The following is a 22,273-nucleotide window of genomic DNA, read 5'->3' as shown; positions in this document are numbered from 1 at the left end:
ATAAAGTCTGAATCCTATTGGCATTGATTGACATCTGCCACCACCAGTCGTTAAATTCTGCAATCATTTTCCCATGAGTTTTCAAACAGACCAATGTTATGATTAAATCGGAATACTATTTCCAAAGCTGTCTCAATCTTAAGTTATATAAGAAATGCCTATACTCCTACCAGTTTGAATCACCATGACCCCCTACTGCCTCTGCTTTAGAACTAACACTAGGGTTACACCCAGAAGTTTTTCGATCATAGGCCTAATGGTAACAATTCATTATAATTGTTATAGTCAGCTTGGTAAACTTGGGCCATTATGTGTAGAAATCCTTTACTGTAATATCATGAATATACAGTTGACTGAGAAAAGCTATGCCACAAAGTGGCCACTTCTCGGTGGCCTTAAACCAAAATACCAAACCTGGTAATAAGTTCTAACTGAGGAAAAAAAAACAGTAAATTTTAAGATGCCTCCCCTGCTCCCCCAATGTTTCAGAAAGTTTTTTTCATGACCGGCTTACCCACATCGATTCCATGTGCAGTCACTGCGTTTTGAGTTAGCTACCGTCAGGCAGACAGCAGTCGGACATTTTTGGGTTAGGAAGGCAAAAAAAGGATGGCCCGGGATGGGGGAGGTGGGAAGAGCAGAAAAACAGTCAAAACTCCTGCTCCTGATCCCTATTTAGTTTGTGCGAGGACATGATCATCCGTCACCCATTTATAAATAACCTGCTTAGAACAAGAAAGCACACGTGAATGATGACTGATTGGATATGGTCCAAGAAGCATTCAGTGCCGGCAGAACACCTGCACAATAGGAATATAGTTGTATAAAGAAATGAAAGGGAGAAAACTTGCATGAGAAAAATAAAGGTTTCTCCCTTCAGAATATTCCCAGATTATATATGTGCTAAGAATCTGAGGAGTCTTGGTAGACTTGACACTCAATACAGCCAAGCAGTGTAGAACAGCAATGAACAAAGTCAACAAAATGTTGACCTAGTAGGCAAAACAGTAGAATATAAGTAAGGAAGTAATAAAAATGCACAATGCACTGAATAGGCCATACACTTAATATTGTATTAAGTTTCAGCGCAAAGAAACAAGGGGACATTCAAGCCTTAGAGACAGAGCGGAGAAAAGCCACAAAGTTGATCACTGGTGTTCGGAATGTGAATTTATGATAAAGAATGAAGAAGCTTGGACTTTTCAGCCCAGTAACGAGGGGTCTCAGAGGTGATTATATCCAGATATACAAGGCTGCTAACAAAATGGAAAAGGTAAGCCCAGATATTATTTTAATTAAATTATAGTAAAATAAAGAGAGACTTTATAAAATGATAATTTTAGGACTGGTATCAGGAAATTGTTCTTCACATAATATGGTCCATGTGCGGAACAGACAAAGCAAGTGAAAACCTGAAATTATTTAAGAAACAATTGGAAGCTACAATAATTTAGTATGGAGGGGTCAATAAGGATGGGTCAAATGCCCTTCCTCATCCATAATTATCTTGTAATCTAAGAGTCTATTTAGTCGAATATAATTCTTCTTCAAGAATAAGGGTGGGGAGTTTCATTACGCTACATAAATCAAATTTTAGGGGAGGGACGGTGAATATATATGTCAACTAGTTAGTACTTAAATTGATGTTCCAGATTCACTTAAGTAACTTTTTGTATCACCAGAATTTGCTGGCAGGTTTGATTCATTCCCTAAACATTTACTTTGTGGAAGTGTTCTTAATGGACCAAATATTCAAAAAAAAACTGATCAAGAAAATGCTTTCTGATACAAAAAAAACAAATTTCAGAAGAAATAAAAATTCCAGTTTCTTAAATCTTCCTTCCAAAACATTTTTAATCAATAGTTTTCTAACTGGGTGCAGGCATGACATTTGAACACATATGCGAGGTTACACTTTAGAAAGCAAATTGAAATGTCTGTGACAAAGGTTTTCACTGAAATAATTAGTAAAGCAGCATATAGTTAGCAGGTTCAATGTTTTGTGTATTTCTCCCGACACACACCCCAAAATTCTCAAGCTACTGTTCAGGATTACTCAACAGGGATTACACAGGTGCAATATTACTCTATTTCTTCTTCAGTCACTTGATTTAAGATCTTTAGGAAACAGAATTAGCAAGGACAACGTATGAGCTTCCAATTTAGAGGAGGAATGGAATAAACTAGCAATTAAGAGGGAAAACAAAGGGATATGGATAATTTTACTGGATCAGCTACTTTCAATACATATTCTAGAATAAAGTCAATAAAATAAACTTGATAAAGCTGATAAAACAAAGTTTTGCTGTTGTGGCTCTGTATGTCAGAAATAATCAGTTTTATTCTAATAACTGTCATGAAGAAAGGAGTAGGTTATTTGGCCTCTCAAACCTGCTCCGCCATTCAATAAAACCATGGCTGATCTTACCGCAACTTTAACTCCAGTCTCCTGCCTGCCCCTCTTAACCTTGACTCACTTGTTCACCAAAAATCTGTCTAACTCAGACTTGAATATATTCAACAGCCCATCCTCCACTGCTCTCTGGGCAAGAGAATTCCAAAATCTAACCAACCCTCAGAGAAAAAATTATTTCTCATCTCTGTCTTAAATGGGAGACCCTAACTTTTAAACTGTTCCCCCTAGTTCTACACTCGCCCACAAGGGGAAATGTCCTCTCAGCACCTACCCTGTCAAATCTCCTCAGAATCTTAAATGTTTCAATAAGATCAACTATCAATCTTCTAAGCCCCAATGAGTACAGGCCTAACCTGCTCAAGCTTTCCTCAAAAGATAACCCCTTCTTCCCAGGAATCAGTTTAATGAGCCTTCTCTGAACTACCTCCAATGCAATTATACCCTGCTTAAGTAAGAGACTTAAACTGTACACAATGCTCCATATGTGGTCTTACCAATGCTCTGTTCTGTTGTAGCAACACTTCCCTATTTTTATATGCCATTCCCCTTGCAATAAAGGCCAACATTCCATTTGCCTTCGCATTCACTTGCTGTACCTGCATGCTAGCTTTTTGTGATTCATGTACCAGGACACCGGATCCTATTGTACCACAGGTTTCTGCAGTCTCTCTCTATTTAAATAATATTTGGCATTTCTATTCTTCCTGCCAAAGTGGACAAGCTCACATTTTCCCAAATCATACTCCATCTGCCAAAATTTTTTCCCACTCACTTAACCCTCCATTAATTACAGCTTGCAAAACCAAAAATGACCCATTTACTCTCTGCTTCCTGTTAGCTAACCAATCCTCTATCCATGTTAATATGTTACCTCCAATATCATGAGCTCTTATCTTCTGCAGTAACCTTTTATATGGTACCTTATCAAGATAACATAAAAACTAAATAAACAAGAGCAGGAGAAGACCATACAGCCCATTGAGCCTGCTCCACCATTCAATACGATCTTGGCTGACCTTGGGCTTCCACTCCACTTTCCCAAGTGCTCCCCATATGTCTTGATTGTCTGAGACACCAAAGATCTGTCTCAGCCTTGAATATATTCAATAATGGATCAGCCACAACCCTCTGGAGTAGAGAATTCCAAAGATTCAACACCCTTTCAGTAAAGACATTTCTCTTTATCTCAGTCCTAAAAAACCTTCTGGAAATCCAAATACAACACATATAGTGGTTCCCCATTAACCTTGCTGCTTATTACTTCCTCAAAGAACTCTAATAAATTAGTCAAATACGATTTCCCTTTCAAAACCTTGTTGACTCTGCCTGATTGTATTATGATTTTCTAAATATCCTGGTATTACCTCCTTAGTAATGGATTTCCCTTAAGTAAGGAAATGAAAACTGTTCACAGTATTCCAGATGCAGTCTCAGCTAAGACCCTGTACAGCTGTAGCAACACTTCCCTACTTTTATACTCCATTTCCCTTGAAATAAAGGCCAACATTCCATTTGCTTTCCCAATCATGACAGATATTAGGTTAACTGGCCTATAGTTTCCTGCTTTCTGTCTCCCACCTTTCTTGAATGGAGGCGTTACACTTGCTGTTTTCAAATCTGCTGGGACCTTTCCAGAATCCAGGGAATTTTGAAAGATTACAACCAATGCACTTACTATCTCTGCAGCCAATTCTCTTTAGACCCAAGGATGCAGGCCTTAACTCCCAAAAGTTTTCCCAGTATCTTTTCCCTAGTGATCATGTTTGTTTTAAGTTCCTTCCTCCCCTTTCCCTGTTGCTTTTTGTGTCTTTTTCAGTGAAGTCATATACAAAATACATGCTCAATGCTTCTTCTACCATTTCCTCGTTTCCCATTATTAATTTCCCAGTGTCAAACTCTAAGGGACCAACTCTCACTTTAACTACTCTTTTCCTTCTTATATACTCGTAGAATCTCTTACTGTCTGGTTTTATATTTCTAACTAGCTTTCTCTCGTACTCATTTTTTAAAGTCATTCTTTGCTGGTTTCTAAAATATGTCCAATGTTCAGGCCTACCGCTAATCTTTGCAGTATTGTATAAGTTTTCTTTCAATTTGATGCTATCCTTAACTTCCTTAGTTACATACAGATGGCGCATCCTTCTCAGAGTCTTCCTTTCTCAATGGGATATATCTTTGTTGAGAGTTATAAAATGTTTCCTTACTGCAATACAGTACTGAAATATTCTATCATGGATTCCCAATAGAGAGGCATAGTGTTTCAACACAGACCATGATACATAACGGAAGGGCAAGGTAATGAGCAAGTGAATCTTTTTTAAAAGTGGAAAATTCGGCAGCCAAATGTGCGGTGGATATCATGAATATTCTAGTTCCTCCAATCCCCAATTAAGTTTCTCCTTTAGTATCTAAATGCATCTGAGGCATAATGTTGGTGGTGCAATTCACTAAAGAGTATCCAATAGGCAAGTGAATCTATGCAATTCTCACATAAACTTATGACTGGTTCAGATCAGCAGTGTCCCATAGAAGATTGTATATCAGCTCAGGTGTGAACAAAATATGTGTCCTCTTGCAGGAAAAGTGGGGTTCAAAGAAGAATGTGCATATAGACATACTGCAAAAATAAAATATACTTCTGATGTTGGTTAAATTTATATGGATGCTAAACTTAACCTTTAGTTTCATTACAACATGTTGGAATGCCACATCAAGGTACACAGATAATCTACAACATTTTAAATTTGCAATGACTGCATTGTCTAAGTCTTCTGTTATAAGTCAAGCATGTTGTTCAAGATACCCAAACAGAAAATATGCAAAGAGGGTGAATGTTGAAAGGTTTGTGAAGGAGAGAAAAAAAACTTGACCAACTGCCAATCATATTATGAGGAGCGTTATCCCTAAACACATCAGTCAAATTGTCTATGCAAAATCACACATTGAAAATGGAAATTTTTCCAATAAATGTAATGTTACAGTCACAACGACACACTGCAATATGCTTTGAAGACACTTTCTCAATGTCACTGGAAATCATCAGTCAAGAAGAGAGTGAATTTGTAGAACTCATTCGCTTTATTCAAATGAATTTGAATATTCAGGCAACAATGTAGAGTTAGTAAGAGAAATGGAGGATAAGCATGTAGGTGGGAGCATAAAATTAAAGAAATATTGATAGATCAAATAAGTAAGCAAAACGGTGGCAGATGCATTTCAATGCAGCAAGGTGTCAGGTTATCCATTTTGAACCAAAAAAATTATAGCGTTTTACCATTTAAAAAAAATGTAAGAATGGTGGTGGTAGAGTCCATGTACACAGATCACCAAAATGTAATAGTCAGGCACAAAAGATTAGGAAAGGTTAATGGAATGTCAGCCTTTATAACCAGAGGGCTAGAATATAAAGGAAATGAAGTTTTGCAACAGCTATACAAAAACCTGGTTAGACCACATCTGGAGTACTATGGGCAGTTCTGAGCAGACCACCTAGAAAGCATATAATAGCCTTGGAAGCAGTGCAGTGGAGAGTAACCAGAACATTACCAGGGCTCCAAGGGTTAGATTATGAGCAGCATTTACATACACTAGGCTTGCATTCGGTGGAATTTGGAAGGTTAAAGGATGATTTGATTGGGGATTTTGAAAGGACTTCATAAGGTAGTTAGAGTGAAACCTTTCCTACCAGGACAAGGGAACATAACCTTAAAACCAGAGACAAGTCATTCAGGAGAGCAGTTCGGAAACACTTCTTCACATAAAAGGTGATAGAGGTGTGGAACCCCTGCCTGACTAGCTCAATTTATAATTTTAAATCTGCCAGATAAGGATACAAAAGAATATGGAGCCAAATGGAGGCAGATGAAGTTAAAATACAGATCAGCTGTGATCCCAGTGAATGGCAGAAAAAGCTCAAAAAGCTAAATAGCCTATTCCTGTTGCTATATGCCAAAGAAATGTGACTGCACAAAGAGGAGAAAGGAGGAGGGAAAATTAAATACAACTGGAAGGGCAATCAAAAGGTTAGATGGATGATTCACAAAAAAAAACAAGAAAATCAAAGAAGAAAGACACTTAAGCATGCAAAGCAAAAGCATGGAAAAAATAGAAGTGGGGAAGGAAATAAATAAATGGGAAGGGTTATGTGGTTTAGCACTGCTTCAGAAGACACCGAACAGAAATGATTACTGCTGCACTCTAACAAGATTCCCATGATAACCTTCAAACACTGTGCCCCATCATCCCAAAGAATACTGTTCTCACCTCAACAACAGAAGCTATATTTAATTTTCCACACATCGAATTCACGTCATAACTGGCACACTGCCAAACAGTGCCTCTATTCCTCTGCATAAGCAGTCTAAAAACTGTAGCTCTACTGTTTTTATCTATACCACTTCTCGGTCCACAGCTTCAACACTTTGTTTTTCATTAACCTTGTTTAAAAGACTCTTGTTTATAACCTGCAACTGAAAACCTTTCAGCCAGCATGCTGATAGCACAATTGCATAACTTCATTATAAAATACAACATCTTGCTAAACAAATCAGAGCTGTCTCAATTGGTTAGAATTAAACAAAACATAAACAACTTTATTTTGATTTTGTTCTGAAGAGGCTGGCTTGGATCATAACAAGTGTAATTGGATTGTTCAAAAATAGGTAAAGTGGATGCACTTAAACAGTTGGCAGTCACCCAGTTTGGATGGGATGCATCCTACGTTCCTGAGGGAAGCAAGGGTGGAAAAGTAGGGGCTCTAGCCAGAAGCTTTCAAATTCTCCTTGGGTATAGTATTGGTGTAGTGCCAGAGGACTGGAAGTTCACTAACATTACACCCCTGTTCATATAGTTAAACCCAGTTAAACCACAGGTCAGTCAGCCTAATGTCTATGGTGGAAAAAATATTAGTATAATCTGAGGCAAAATTGACATTTGGAAGAAGTGAATAAAATGATGGCTAATACAGTTTTGTTGAAGGCAAATTGTATGCCAAACTTGATCGAGTTCCTTGATGGTGTAATGAAGAGGGTTGCTAAAGGAAGTGTAGTTCATGCTCCACATATGGGCTTTCAAAAAGTGTCAATAAAGTGTCACATAACAAATGTTATCAATGTTGAAGCCTAAGGGATGAAAAGGGTAGAAGCAGCATAGATACAAGATTCACTAAGAGAGAGAAAGCAGAGAGTAGTGTCAATGGTTGTTTATCAGACTGGAGGAAGTATATAGTAGTGACCTCAGGGGTCCATATTGGGGCCACAGTTTTGGAGATGCATGCATGTATGTATATATTCTATATATACACATTAATGACCTAGATATTTGGGTCTAGAAGTTTGGAAGATTTAGAAATTTCAAAGTTTGCAGATGACACAAAACTTTGAAAAGTATTAAACAATGAGGAGAATAGCAGCAGACTTCAGGAGCATACATATGTACTGGTGAAATGTATAGACAGATGGCATTTGAAATTTATGCAGAGAAGTGATGAGGGATTTTGGAAGGAAGGATAAGGAATGGCAATATAAACTAGACTGGACCATTTGAAAACAGGGTGCATGAACTCCCAAGATATCGGGTCCGCAGAGCAAATCAAGAAGGCTGTTAAAAATGCATATAGGATTTCAGTTATGTGGAGAGACTAGAAAAGCTGGATTGTTCTCCTTACAGCAGAGAAGGTTAAGAAACGATTTAATAGAGGTGTTCAAAGTATAAAGGATTTTGATGGAGTAGATCAAGAAAAATTGTTTGCACTGATAGGAAGATTGATAAACAGGTTTTTGGCAAAAGAATCAAGGGAGAGGTGAGGTTTTTTTATGCTGCTAGCTACGATCTATAAGATAAACCTAAAAGGATGGTAGAGAAAGATTCAATAATAACTTTCAACGGGAATTGGATATATACTTAAAAAGTAGAAAAAAAAATCAGAGCTAAGGGAAAGAACAAGGAGGATGACTAACTGGTTAGCTGGCACAAGTATGATGGACTGAATGGCCTTTCTTCTGCACTAAGATTCAATGATTTTATGAAAATAATTGCAGAAGATGTACACACACACACACATATTAAACCAGAAATGCAAAGGCATAAGTAATGTGATCTGAAACACATACAAGAATTGAAAATGGATATTTCATAAAGGAATTAATACACATGAGCCAATAATTTGCATATTTAATTACTAGTCCAGAGACATTTATTTTATTATTTAGTCAACTGATTGGCATTATCCTAAACAAAAATACATCCTCTTCAGCTGAATTTTTGAATGCATATTCTGACAAGAATAAACATAATTGTTAAAAGTACTGTCATTTTATGAACAGTCCTATTTCCAAATCACTGGTTGATTTTTTTAAAATATGAAATTCCATTCCTTCCTACTGCATTATTAAAGGATTAATCTTCCCTCTTCCCAAACATACAGATATACACAGCGTCCATACCTGCCTCCTTCGATCACTGTCCATTTACTCACTAGGCTTCCACTTCACCTTGTTAGGATGCTTCCTGAGGGAACACAATCGGCAGGGTATGACTGCAACAGTGAAAACATGCCCCATTCATTCTTTGGCTCCTATTTTCTGCATGAACACATAAATGAGAAGCGGCTACTTAGGGGTCATTAGATTGAGGTTGATAAGATAAGATAAGAATAGATTGTATTCGAGTAGACAGTTTGTTCCAACTAATTATGCGAGGCAGCATTAGGGATCATAATTATACCTTACATAAGTCAAGATATAGCTGGATGTCAGGAGGTGGTTCTTCTGCCAGAGAATTGTGGGCCTCTGGAGCCTTTTGGCTTGTGCGGTGGGCAGCAATTCATTGAATTGCTTCAAATGAGAACAAGATCTGTTTCTTACTGAGGCAGAGATCACCTTGTAGAAAAGGCGGGTACTGCATTGCATTATTAGGGTCAGAGTGATCTCCTAGATTAGTGTTGGTCACCTAAGAGGGGCAGAGGGGTATTTCCAGATTTTAACACCTGTATCCGTCCCATCTCCTCAACCCAGCCTGGGTCTTCATCTGCTTTCTCACCTCTACTAGGTGGTCAGATGATTTAGGGCAAGGTGGGGCATGTATATATTGTTGACAGGCTGGGTAGACCAAAGGGCCATTTTCTGTCTATTATCGTTCATATGTTCTCTTCTTCCTGAATCTAGTCGAGTCGCAATGTCAGCCCCTTACATTTCTTTCCACAGAACATGAAGTGTCAACAATTGACTACTGTAGAAGTTTTCAAAAGAAAGTACGTGGCTTAAATTAATAGCATGCTCCCTCCCAATCTTTCCTTGCTCTCATTAATAGTCAGGTCCATTCCCTCATACAATGCATTCTAAAATTTGGAAAATTCCAATGTAACTTGACATCCAAATATACAGATAGATACATTTCTCTCAATTGTGTTTTCTGCACCATTTGAAATGTTAGTTATATAAAGTTATGTACAAATCCTTAATTTACAACTGAATGCACTGATCTAGCAATTGCAGGTATATATGCTTACAAAACTGCATTTCATATAGAATGGCAGCAGTTGCAAACTATTTTAGACAGCAAAATCTGCTATTGCTGGGATGACCAATAATTTATAAAATTACAATGATTTCTAGTCATCAATTTTCAAGTATATTACAGAACTCTTTTGTAACAAAAGTCTCATTTACCACAAAAATATTTCATCAGAAGACAGTTGGCTGATTTTTACTGTACCAGTTGAACAAAATAGAGCTCAACAGTATTGCAGTTTTGACACTGATTCAAAAGTGATATACACCATACATGCTGGAACAACACAAAAAACAAATAGAAATATATACCCATGATGTCCAAGTCTATTGCTAATGATGAACAACCTGCTCATTGACATTTGCCATCATCTTTCTTATGGTAGAGGAATAAATAATCCAATTCTGATAAAATAAATTGACTAGGGAAAAGGCAATATATTCTTAATAATGTGGTCTAACACAAGGAAAAATCCTGAAAATAAGGGAGTTGTAGTCCAAGGATTTTATGTAATTTTTCACATTTCTATTCCTCTTTATGCACTAATCAGTCATGTTTCCCCACCCTACCCCCATCCCCCAATAACCCAGCTCAGAGGTGGTTGATTATTTAAAAATTAAGAACTCGTATTTATGTTAAAATACAGCAAGCTTCAGCAAATCCATACATCTGCAACCTCTGCCACAAAACAGAGATGAGACTCCACAGTGCAACCAGGATAAGACATTGAAGTTCTTGCTAGTACAGAAATAATTGAAGTTGGTTAAGTGTCAGTCTGAAGCAAAACAAAGCTGAACATTCCATAATTGAAGGAAGGTGCTCAATTCTTAGCTTTAGCATATTACAGACATGATGGAATTATTCCCAGTAGTTGAGTGAGAAAACTGCCATGTACCAAACACGCAGAAAGACATTTAGGTCAATGTTATTTTTTTTATATTCGTTCATGGGATGTGGGCGTCACTGGCTAGGCCAGCTTTTATTGACCATCCCTAATTGCCCTTGTTCAGAGCGCATTTTTAAGAGTCAACCACATTGCTGTGGGTGTGGAGTCACATGTAGGTCAGACCAGGAGAGCAGATTTCCTTCCCTAAAGGACATTAGTGAACCAGATGGGTTTGCTGTTGTGGGAAGGTTTAGTAATATAGAGAGAAATATTTCACCTCAGTTATGTTATTTTCCAGTATGAAACACTCTTTCTGTTGGTTACATTAACATGACCTTAAAAGTCCTTTCTTGTAACACAATGCAAAGTCATATGCTAAAACTAAACATGAGTACTGTCTTTAAGTTACAAATTTCCATACAGAACTTCACAAACAGAAAATCAAGTAACTATACACAAAGCAAACACAAAAGTTTAATGAAAGCATTCAAAACCTGATTATTTTTGTCGTTTGGATATTAATGAATTATAGCATCATTTGAAACTAATATAATAGTATTTCATACTGGTTTAAATGGTAAATACTACATACCAATCTCCTTTAAATTAATTCAAATAATTTAAACCAATGGGATGATTGTTTATGATCTTGGAGCATGACCTTGTGCAACAGATATCCTTATTAATTATATCTAGGCTCATCAATTAAAGTTATTAGAATGCAATCTATTGCAAAACTGCATTTAAATATGTCAACAAAAATGTTCTGTATAATTTCAGAACAAAGGGAGGTTGCAAATGTTGTAGTGCAAAATCAGTTACTGTGGCAGCTCACGTCTGAAGAGATCGTGTGGTAGCATTATCATTAACACTATGGTAGCAATGGCATTGCATAAAACACTGACTGTCCTTCAGCTCCCTTCAGAAGATATGTGAATAAAATTGACATAAATCAGAACAGCCTGCAATAGATTCTCCAGTCTTTGACTGAAGAGTTTATTTGTTGGGCACTGCAATTTGAAGGGTGCCCAGAACTTTGAATTTGTTGTAACTTTGAAGTTAAACATACATCAACAAAATCAGATATGACAGAAAAACTCATTTTAAAAATTTCAGCAAAAAAACTTTGCTTTCAGGTAACCATGCAAAATGATCGAGAAACTAAAAGTGCATTGTAGCAAGAGCTACAATGAATCTCTGACTTTAAAGCTTTACAATAACCTTCTTACATTATTAGATTTTTTATATTTCCAAACAAACAAATCACCTCTCTACTAGGGTCAGATACAGCAAAGAACACAATAAAGTACGAATGTATCTCCTATTTAATCTCACTAACAACTGTAAACAAACTGCAACTGAAATAATCTCAGTCAATTTAAATTAGAAACAGCTTTCTTTCATTTTTTCCCCCCCAAGAGAGATTTATAGCAGTTCAACTACAACAACAGCTATTTAGCCATTAACATATCCTGCCTAAAGCATTCTGTAAATACAATTGCAACTTCTGAACACAGCTACAAAATACAGCAACTACTACTACTGCATGCTCATATTGCAGACACCAAGTAGAGTGAATAAAGTATTTTTAGACATGCAGTCATACTCTTTCCTTCCATTAGTGTCTGCATGTGTCCAAGAGTTGTTATTCTTATATTCTGGTCTCCCTATACAGTCCCATCATTTTGTAATGCGCATTCCACCTCTTTTTCCAAGTGGTACCCATTCCAACACCAAGGGTGCTGAACTTGACATTACAACTTTCTTATTCTAAAAGGTTTGATTCCAACTTGAAGTCAATCCTTCTCATTATACTTTTGTGTTGCTCACTTTGTCCTTCCCACATCCTAGTTTGTCCCTCATCTGCCAGAATAGTTGCCATAGTTTATCAAAAACACCGTGCTTGCTTCAAAAATTCATTTGATTACTCCAATGCAAACAGCTTTAAAACTGGGAGTCATTTGAATGTTGCTTTCTTTAAGGTTCTGCCATATGGTCTGACATAATTTTCAAAACGTGGATACATGGCATAAATCACACCTCCAATTCAAATTAATACAGGAATGCCCAAGGTGGCATGCATGGAAAGCAGGTAGAATTTACCATTAAGGGTTGCTTATCTAAGGAAACCGTTATTACAAAGGATACATTAATGTTTCATTGTGTTATCTGCTCTTGCATTTACCAAGTGTTTGCTTCATAACTTTTAAATCATTTGTAAATACACGAGTCTGTAAATTCTGATCTGTTTAATGTTCATATGTTCACATTTTCCAAAACGATTGACAGCATAGAACATGACTATGGATGGTAGCTTTACTTGCAGTAATGTGTTTGCTGTAATAGTTAACGCAGCTCTATAAGAGCAGACTGCATTAAAACACAGCTTCCAGATTATGGAAGACAGGTTTCATTTTTGGAGGACTGCTGTGCAATGAGTGAGAAAAAATTCTATAAAAACTAAAATTTCAAACAGTTTCAAATATTTTAAAACAGGGTCTCCCAAAGTGTGGGTCTCGACCCCCAGTGAGGTGGGGTGGAGGTGAGATTTTGGGGTCGCGAGCTCCGAGGCAGCAATGACTGCCGTGGAGCTGGGATTGGGTGCTAACAGCTGCAAAGCCCCTTTAAATTCTCGCTTTTTTTATATAGTGATGGGATTGGTCTCACAGAGGCCTGAAGGTCGCTGGGAAAAAAAAGCCTGTGGAAAGGTAGGTGTTTGCTTTCTAAAAGAAAACTGCAGTTTAAACAATTCACATCATGCTGAACTTCTCCCTCCACCTTCGCTCAGGAGCTAACATCATCCTCCTCCCCCCAAACAGGAACTAAATCCACATGCTCACCCCCCACCCCCCCTCCCCCCACAATCCACCACCACCACCACCAATGAACCACACATCGTTCAGGAGCTAAAACATCATCCCCCCCACCCCCTGGGTCACATAAAGTCTGAGGCATTAAAATGGGGTTTGAGTTACATTAAAAAAAAGTTTGGGAAGCACGACTTTAAAAAAAATTGAGCCTCACGTTTTATAAGCTAGCATTTATAGCGTAATACTATATATTTAAAAAATTCTAACGAAAAGTTAGGTTTGCTGAAATTATGTCCTTCGACTATTCCTTTTACCACACAAAACAAAAACAAAATTATGTATATAAAATGTTTGCTGTTGGAGAATATGGACTAGTAACTTTAAAGTTAGAATGTAATTTGATGCCTTGTAAACATTACTGAATAATGGTAATGTGAAACTTATGCCTGGATCTCTATTTTACACACAATCTTTGTTGTATAAACAAACACACAGGTGCTATGCAACAAGAATTGGTATCCCAGTAACTTAACTGTTACCATGGTCATGCAGATGCTATATGTAACAAAGGTTTTCCTTCTAATTGACAGCCATCTATGCAGTCTCATCATTCAGAGGCAGCTCTGTTTGTACTTCGAGCACCAAAGTAGCATAAATGAGACACATTTCTCTGCAAATATACAAATTTATTCACATAAAGGAAAAAACTAATCCAGTTGCTTTGGGGTCACAATTTCTCCCGCATATTTTGTAATCTGATGGCCGACTGTGGAATATAAATTACAGAACTCGTGGACAACAAAATTAAAATCGGAGGACCAGAGAATGTGCACATGGATGAATGGCTAGAAGGGATACAAGATAGAGAGAAATAAACTCATGGAGGGAATTGAAGGTGAGGATGAGCACCTTAAGTATAATTCTTTGGGACACAGGAACAATGGAGTATGTCGAAGACAAGGCTAATATGGATGCAGTCGTAGTGCCAATGAAGATGTGGGATGCAGGTTTTTGGATGATTGATTTGTGAATGGCATTTGTGGGGGAGGCCAACAAGGAGAACACTGGGAAACTCCAGCCATTTGCTGGTAAAAGCTTTGATAGGGTTTCACTGACAGAGAGAGGGGTGGAAGAAAACATGGGCAATGTTGCAGATGTGAAAGAAAGATGCGAGAAGAAGCTGTACTTGGATAAAGCAGTATATGGACATTTTTCTTCCTGGAACTGTGAAAGACATAATCCAGAGCACGAATGATACATATCTAGGCTCAGAAGCTAAGATTAACAATCGTGACCATACAAATGTCAGAATCAAAGCAAGCAAGACAAACAACCTCTTCAAATCAGGCAGGGAGAACAATGAAGGTGCTATCAGCAGAATATAGAAACTTGCAGATATATATATGTTAAATGGGAGATCAAGGAGCAAAGAAGAACGCGGAGCAAAATATGACTGCAGGTGTGTGATATTCTGAATTACTACATCCCTCAGTATTCATATTTTGTTATGCATTGATGGGATGTGGGCTTCGCTGGCTGGGCCAGCATTTATTGCCCATCCTTAGTTGCCCTTGAGAAGGTGGTGAGCTGCCTTCTTGAACCGCTGCAGTCCATGTGGTGTGGGTGCACCCACTGTGCTGTTAGGAAGGGAGTTCCAGGATTTTCATCCAGCGACAGTGAAGGAACAGCAATATATTGATAAGAGAAGGCACAAGCAACACAACCTTCATAATAGCCCATCTTGGGAATGAATAAGAAACTGGTTGAAAGGAAGAAGGCAGCAGTTATTTATTAGAGGAATTATGTCAGTGCTGAGGGAATCAGGAGTCAGTGCTGAATGGTGTGTCCCAGGGATCAGCCCTGGCACCACAACCATTCCTAGTTTATATTAATAACTTGGACTCTCATTGAAAACTGACCAGGAACTTAGATGAAACCAAACTATAAGGGACAGTTGATTCTGAGGAAGAAGCTCAGAAAATATAAAATGAGTCAGAAGAAATACGGCAGCTGGAATTTAATATTATAGAACAATTACAACTTGGCAAGGAGGCCACTCAGCCTATCATGCCTGTGTCCGCTCTCTGCGAGAGCAATTCACCTTGTGTCACTCCCTGCCTTTTCCCTGTAGCCCTGCAAGTTTTTTACCTGCAGATAATGATCCAATTGTCTTTTGAAAGCCACAATTGAATCTGTCTCCACCACACTTTCAGGCAGTGCATTTCAGATCCAAACGCACGATGCATATAAAAGTTTTTCCTCATGTTGCCATTATTTATTTTGCCAAACACCTTAAATCGGTGTCATCTGCTTCTCCATCCTTCAACCAAAGGGAACAATTTCTCCCTATCTACTCTCTCCAGACTTCTCATGATTTTGAATACCTCATCAAATCTCCTCTCAACCTTTTCTTCTCCAAGGAGAACAAGCTTCTCCAATCTATCTACGTAACTGAAGTTCATCATCCCTGGAACCCTTCTCATTAATCTTTTCTGCACCCTCTCTAATGCGTTCACATTGTTCCTAAAGTGTGGTGCCCAGAATTGGGCGCAATATAATTGAGGTCGAACCCGTGTTTTATACAGTTTAACATAACTTCCTTGCTTTTGTACTCTAGGTTTCCATTTATAAAATCTAGGATCCTGTATGTTTTATTAGTCACTCTCAACTTGTCCTGCCATCTTCAACGATGTGTGCATATATACACCAAAGACCCTCTGCTCCTGCGCCCCCTCCTTAGAATTGTATTTTGAATTTGCAGATGACACAAAATGATTGCTTCTTCCAGTTCTTCCTATCAAAATGAATCACTTAACATTTCTCTGCATTAAATTTAATCTACACGTCCACCCATTCCATCAATTTATGTGGTTTTGAAGTTTAACACTACCCTCCTCAGTTCACAATACTTCCAAGTTTTGTGTCATCTGCACATTTTGAAACTATGCCCTGTAGACCAAAGTCTAGATAATTAATTTACATCAAGAGCAGCAGCAGTCCTAGCATCGACCCCTGGGGAATCCCACCATAAACCTTCTTCTAGTCTGAAAAACAATCATTCACCACAATTTTGTTTCCTGTCACTCAGTCAATTTCATACCCATGTTGCCACTGTCCTTTTTATTCCATGAGCCCTAACTTTGCTCACAAGTCTGTTGTGTGACACTTTATCAAATGTCTTTTGGAAATTCTTGCACACCACATCAACTGCAGTACCTTCATTTACCCTCCCTGTTACCTCATCAAAAAGCTCAAGCAAGTTAGATAAACATGATTTCCCCTTAACAAATCTGTGCTGGCTTTTCTTAATTCATCAGAATTTGGCCAAGTGCCTGTTAATTTTGTCCCAAATTATCGTTTCTAAAAATATACACACCACCAAGGTTAAACTGACTGGCCTGTAGTTGCTGGGCTTATCCTTACACCCATTTTTGAATAATAGTGTAACATTTACAATTCTCTAGTCCTCTGGCACCACCCCTGTATCTAAGAGGACTGGAAACTTATGGCCAGTGACTTTGCAATTTCCACCTTTACTTCCCTCAGTGCCCTTGGATGCATCTCATGCAGGTCCTGGTCATATGGACAAGCACAAAATAATATATATAAATTGACTGACATACATAGTCTAAAAATAGAAAAAAAACTGAACAAGATCGATTAGTTACCAATAGCTTGGAATTTCTGCTAAGTTCTGCTTTTTTCAGCACAATTTGTCTGAAATCAGCCAACAGGTCAAAAAGTAAAGAAATTTCAAGAGCAAATTATTTCCAGCACAAAAAGTTTGCACAATCTCTTTCATTAGTTAAAAACATTGCCAAAGAAGCCAGCCCCAGCCATAAAATTGGGCACATAAATAGGCCAAAATGACATATTTGCCAATTTCTGCTAATTGTGCCTGTTTGCAGGTCTTCAAGAATACTCTGATAATTAAGTTTTTTTAGGTGCAAAGACACTAATAGCAGTTATAAAAGCTTTCAACGTATTTTTTAATTACTAAGTGACCCCTGCACACCAATGAAACTAGCAAATAGCTTTGCATAGTTTTTTATAGTCATTTTTAGCTATTTGTAATTGGGTTACTCACAGGTGATGACCAGACACTGAATAAAAATGCTTGACTTTCAGCTATCTTGATCAAACTGCAACATGCACCATTCATAAAAATGAACATTTTTTAATGTTTTTTAAAATTCCGTTCTAAAGGCTACCAAATTGAGTTGGTTCATGGAAGATTTTACATTCAGTGACATGCAAAATGTGTTTCAGCAACAACATGAGCAATGAAAAACACTTCTCAGAACTATTGCAACTTGTGCCCGGATCGCCAATTATACCCAAAGCGGAAATTCATTAGCCAATATGTCCAACTACTACAAAGCATCAATCAAAACAGCAGACTACAAGTTAGAAGAAGTCATGCTCGAACTGTATTTTACAAGTCAGTGCACACCTTGAGTTTTGTGTTGGGATCTGAGCATCAAAGCATGAGGCAGATGTTCAAGTTTGAGCATTAGGCTAATCAAAGACTTGAAATAAGAGTAATCCTGGAGAAACTTGACCTTTTCACTCTGTTACCTCCAGACTTGATTATTCCAATGCTCTCTGTCCCCGCCCTTCACTTTCCAAAAACATTAGCTCATCTGCAACTCTGTCACCTATACTCTATCCCACACCATCCGGTTCATCGTGTCCTTATCACCTACACCAGTCCCCCAAAGCCTTAAATTGGAACTCCTCATCCACATACTTAAGTCTCTATACAGCCTTGCCTTCCCTATTTCTGTAACCACCTACAACATCTTGTTTCTCTCACTCTAGCCTTTTGAGCATCCATCCCACCTTTGCCTCACCATTGGCAACCATGCTTTCAAACGTTGTCAACAGCCAATGCTCTGGAATTACATCCCTGCCTCCCCAACACCAACGCCCCCCTCTTCTTCCTTTAACATTCATCTTAAACCTATCTCTTTGATCATGTTTTTAGTCACCCTTTATAATAGCTCCTTCTTAACCGAGACGTACATTTCCACCTTGTTATGCCTCTGTGAAGTGCATGGGTTGATTTTCTGAATTATAGGCACAACATAACTGCAGGATGTTGTTACTAAAAGGAAGAAGCTGAGATAATTTTTCAGAGATTTCCAGGATAATAAACAGACTAAATTTGAAATATTGCTTAAAACTAAATTGAGAGCGCAGGCCAGGTTCAAACTGACGAAAGGCAAAGTTAGGACTGAAGGTGTTTTTCACAGAAGGAGTGGCCAATACCTCAAAGGCATTTCTGAGTGGAAAAATGGAGGCAGAATCCCTCAAATTATTTGAAAAATTAGGTGCTGCTATAAGGGAAGGAGTGTTTTTCTTTATGGATGAACTTTGATGAGTCTAATGGCCTTTGTATCTATTGTATGATGTAAATTGTATCAAGAGGCACTGTTTGGGATTGCATGGACAACACTGCCAAGGCAGCAGAGACCAAGAAGAATATGGAGGGACAATGAGTTGTGGTTGCAGTAATAGATGATAGGTGGTTGCAGTATGAGTGGTTTCAGTGCTGGCTGCAGGGTGGAAGCTTGATTTTGAGAATGGTGACAAGTTAACAGAAACATTACCACAAATAGCTTATTACCATGTAATTTTGTTCTAATCACTCAACTATCTGGCAAACACAGAAACAAATCAGCATAAGAATTTTTCAACCAAGCTACTGAGGAAGCCACAGATTTGATTTGTTTATTACACTGTCAAACAGTTTACTGAATGTGCCATAGAGGCCTAACAGTCCCAATGTCATCTCAAAGCCATTTTAGCCCCAAAGACGGCTGTCACTGGTTTCCATTAGGCAAATTACACGCAGTTTCCAGCCTTGAAACTTATCAAACAAAAGAAATCCTTTATGAGAATGGTGAGCAGAGCAATTCATGACAAAATGTGTGAATGTAATGCCACTAATTCCCTGCCGCACCATCCAAGGTGCCATCTTTCAGAAGAGACGTTAAACCACATCCCGTCTGCTCTCAGGTGGGTGTAAAAAAAATTCCATGCCAGTCTTTCAAAGAGCAGGGAAGTTATCCCCAGTATCCAAGCCAATACTTATCCCTCACCCAACGTCACACAAAACAGGCTGTCTGTTCATTAACACATTGCTGTTTGTGAAAGCTTACTGTGCTCAAATTTGGCTGCTCTGCTTCCTCCATTACAATAGTGACTTCACTTCAAAAGTACTTCATTGGCTGTAAATGCTTTGGGACATCCTGAGATCATGAAAGGTTGCAATATGAACATTCACTACACACCTTTGAATGACAGTCTCGTGAGTTAAGACGAGAAATCTATCTTTCAGTACAACTGAAGAACCAAACAGCATGGGTCAAAGGAAAGCTCATTAAGGATAAGACTCAAAATAATTAAAAAGCAAATTACCGTTGATTCTGGAAATCAGAAACAAGGAGAAAAATGCTTAAAAACACTGAGCAAGGTAGCATCTGTGGGGGAATCAGAGAAGAACTCTTTCTTAGCACTTCACAGATACTGTCTGCTGACCTGCTCAGTGTTTTTAGTGTTTATTTTAAAGGAAACTGAGTGGATGGGCAATGCAGAAAATGACTACCAATGGCACCTTTATTTGCATAGCACGATCAACATGAGGTTTAAAAAAAGTACACGTGCGCACTTCTGTGGAAACTAAAGTGCACAAGTCAAAACAGCGGGGGTAGCCAAAAGCAACTCTGAAATTATGGAGTAAAATAATTTGCTCTGGGGATAGGCACGCGCACTAACTGCCTGTGTGCAACTGCACAAAATTTCCTAATCCAACTGCAAATGTGGCGAGATTAGTTGCAAGCATAACCCATAACACGAGAATCAGCACATGTCTCAGATGAAGCTACTGAAAACTCATGCAACTCTCATTTGGATGTAAAAGGTGACCCAGTTCGATACACCAGTTTGCATACTTAAATGATTAAATAAATCTGCAAACTGGTTCCTTCTTTTCCACTGTCGCTTATTACTGGACGCAGAGCTTTGGTTTATACCCCATTGTTGTTGCTTACACCAACATAAGCTCAAACAGGTTCTATGGTTCTAATTGCAACTGTATGGCAATGCCATTCGGTTAGCACCAGTCAGTCAACTGAACAGCAACTGTTTTCAGTGCTGGTCGGCTTGTCCTTGCCCTGCCCAGCCCAGCCCCCACTGCTCAGCAGCAGCTGCTTGGGCACAAACTGATTCCATCCACCAGCAAAGCCCGGGGGCGGGGCATAGATCAGCCCTGCAGCCAATCAGGCGGTGGGAGGCCGCCGGCTGGGCGTTGATGGACAAAGGGCCGGGCCAACGGCCGGACGAGGGGAGCCGCGCGCGCGCGACTGGAACGTTCGCAGGCCCAGCGCGAGGCAGCGGCTTCTCGTACTTTCCCCGGGCCAGGAGCAGAGGGAGGGAGTGAGTCTCCCCTCCCTCCCTCCCTCACCCACCCACCCAACCATCCGTCCATCTCCGTCAGACGGCACAGCGGCGAGCATCAAATCTTTGCGGTTCCCTTGTCCTGAGGCTTGAGGCAAGCGGGCGGCGGGAAAAAAAAATCAAGGTGGCGGGGGAGAGAAACACAACCAATCGTGCCGCCCACCGGGGGTCGACCGCAGGCCCCGAGAGAGGGGTGGTGGTGGGGGGAGGGATGCAACGGAGCTGCGACCTACAGCGACGCTCACCTTCCTCCGCGGCATTATCCTCCCGCCGGAAAGCCGCTGCTCACTCTCCCCGGGACCGGCGCCGCCAAACTCACCAAACAATCGGCAGCCACTCGCGCCGTTGGCCGTTGTTGTTTTCCGCCTCTTCCGGTGCGAGCGCGCACCACCGGAAGCCGAGCGGCCTCGGGGTTCCGGGCGGAAAAGATTCCCCCCCTCCCCCTCGCGCTCTTCGCCTCCAGTTCCGCTCTCTTGCACCACCCACCCTCCCCCGCCTCAAAGCCCCAGTGCGACTGGAGTCGGAAGCCAGGTGCCGCGAGTCTGAGGGGAAAAGTGCCGGTCACGCTCAGGAGCCCAGGCAGCATCGGCGGAGAGAGGGACCGAGTTAACGTCTCAGGTCGACGCCGAGGTCAAGAGTGGGAGTGGGCCAAAAAATTAAAATGACAGGAGTCCAGAATCTGCTCTGTACCATATTTCCACAACCGCAAGATGCACCAGGATTTGAAAAAGGAAATATTCCTTGAAAACCCTCATACATATCATGCCCAGACTGTTCCAACATTTTGGTTTCCTACGTTCCACACCCTCTAAGCCGTAGGCCATGAAAACCCTGCTGCCCGTGTCTTAACTCGCATCAAGTCCTGTGCCCCTGTCATTAACTATGCCCGTTTGACCTACGTTGGCTCTTGATCAAGAACGGCCTAGATTTTAAAATTTCCATCCTCGTCTTCAAATCCCTCCATGGTCTCACCCCCCCCCCCCCCCCTGTAATCTGCAGCCATACAACCTTCTGAAATATCTGCGCTCCTCTAATTCTGGTCTCTTGGGCATTCTCAATTTTAATTGCTTCACCATTGGTGCCTTCAGTTGCCTAGACTGGAAGCTCTGGAATCCCCTCCCTAACCTCTCCAACTTCCTACCTTACTTTGCTCCTTTAAGACTCTTCTTAAAACCTGCCTCTTTGACCAAG

At 39.6% G+C, this 22,273-nt stretch overlaps 1 protein-coding gene across 10 annotated transcripts in view; it reads right to left on the bottom strand.

Moving 5' to 3' along the window:
• The window catches only part of kat7b (K(lysine) acetyltransferase 7b), a 102,326-nt gene extending 80,625 nt beyond the window's left edge, over nt 1-21,701 (bottom strand). For 2 of the 10 annotated variants that reach the window (XM_078529624.1, XM_078529629.1), the window contains exons 1-2: nt 21,402-21,487; nt 8,860-8,923 (exon numbers count right to left, since the gene is read on the bottom strand). In XM_078529624.1, coding sequence (XP_078385750.1) covers nt 8,860-8,883 — 24 coding nt within the window. In that variant the 5' untranslated portion in view covers nt 8,884-8,923; nt 21,402-21,487. Of the gene's footprint in view, nt 1-8,859; nt 8,998-21,327 lie in introns of all 10 variants that reach the window. The other 8 variants (XM_078529622.1, XM_078529628.1, XM_078529620.1 and 5 more) reach the window with 5 other exon arrangements.
• Nucleotides 21,702-22,273: the final 572 nt, after the last annotated feature.

This window comes from Cetorhinus maximus, chromosome 25 (assembly GCF_964194155.1).
Source record: "Cetorhinus maximus chromosome 25, sCetMax3.hap1.1, whole genome shotgun sequence".
Taxonomy (NCBI): domain Eukaryota; kingdom Metazoa; phylum Chordata; class Chondrichthyes; order Lamniformes; family Cetorhinidae; genus Cetorhinus; species Cetorhinus maximus.
The sequence above is the reverse complement of the archived record's forward strand: the minus strand, read 5'-3'. Positions and strand labels throughout refer to the sequence as shown.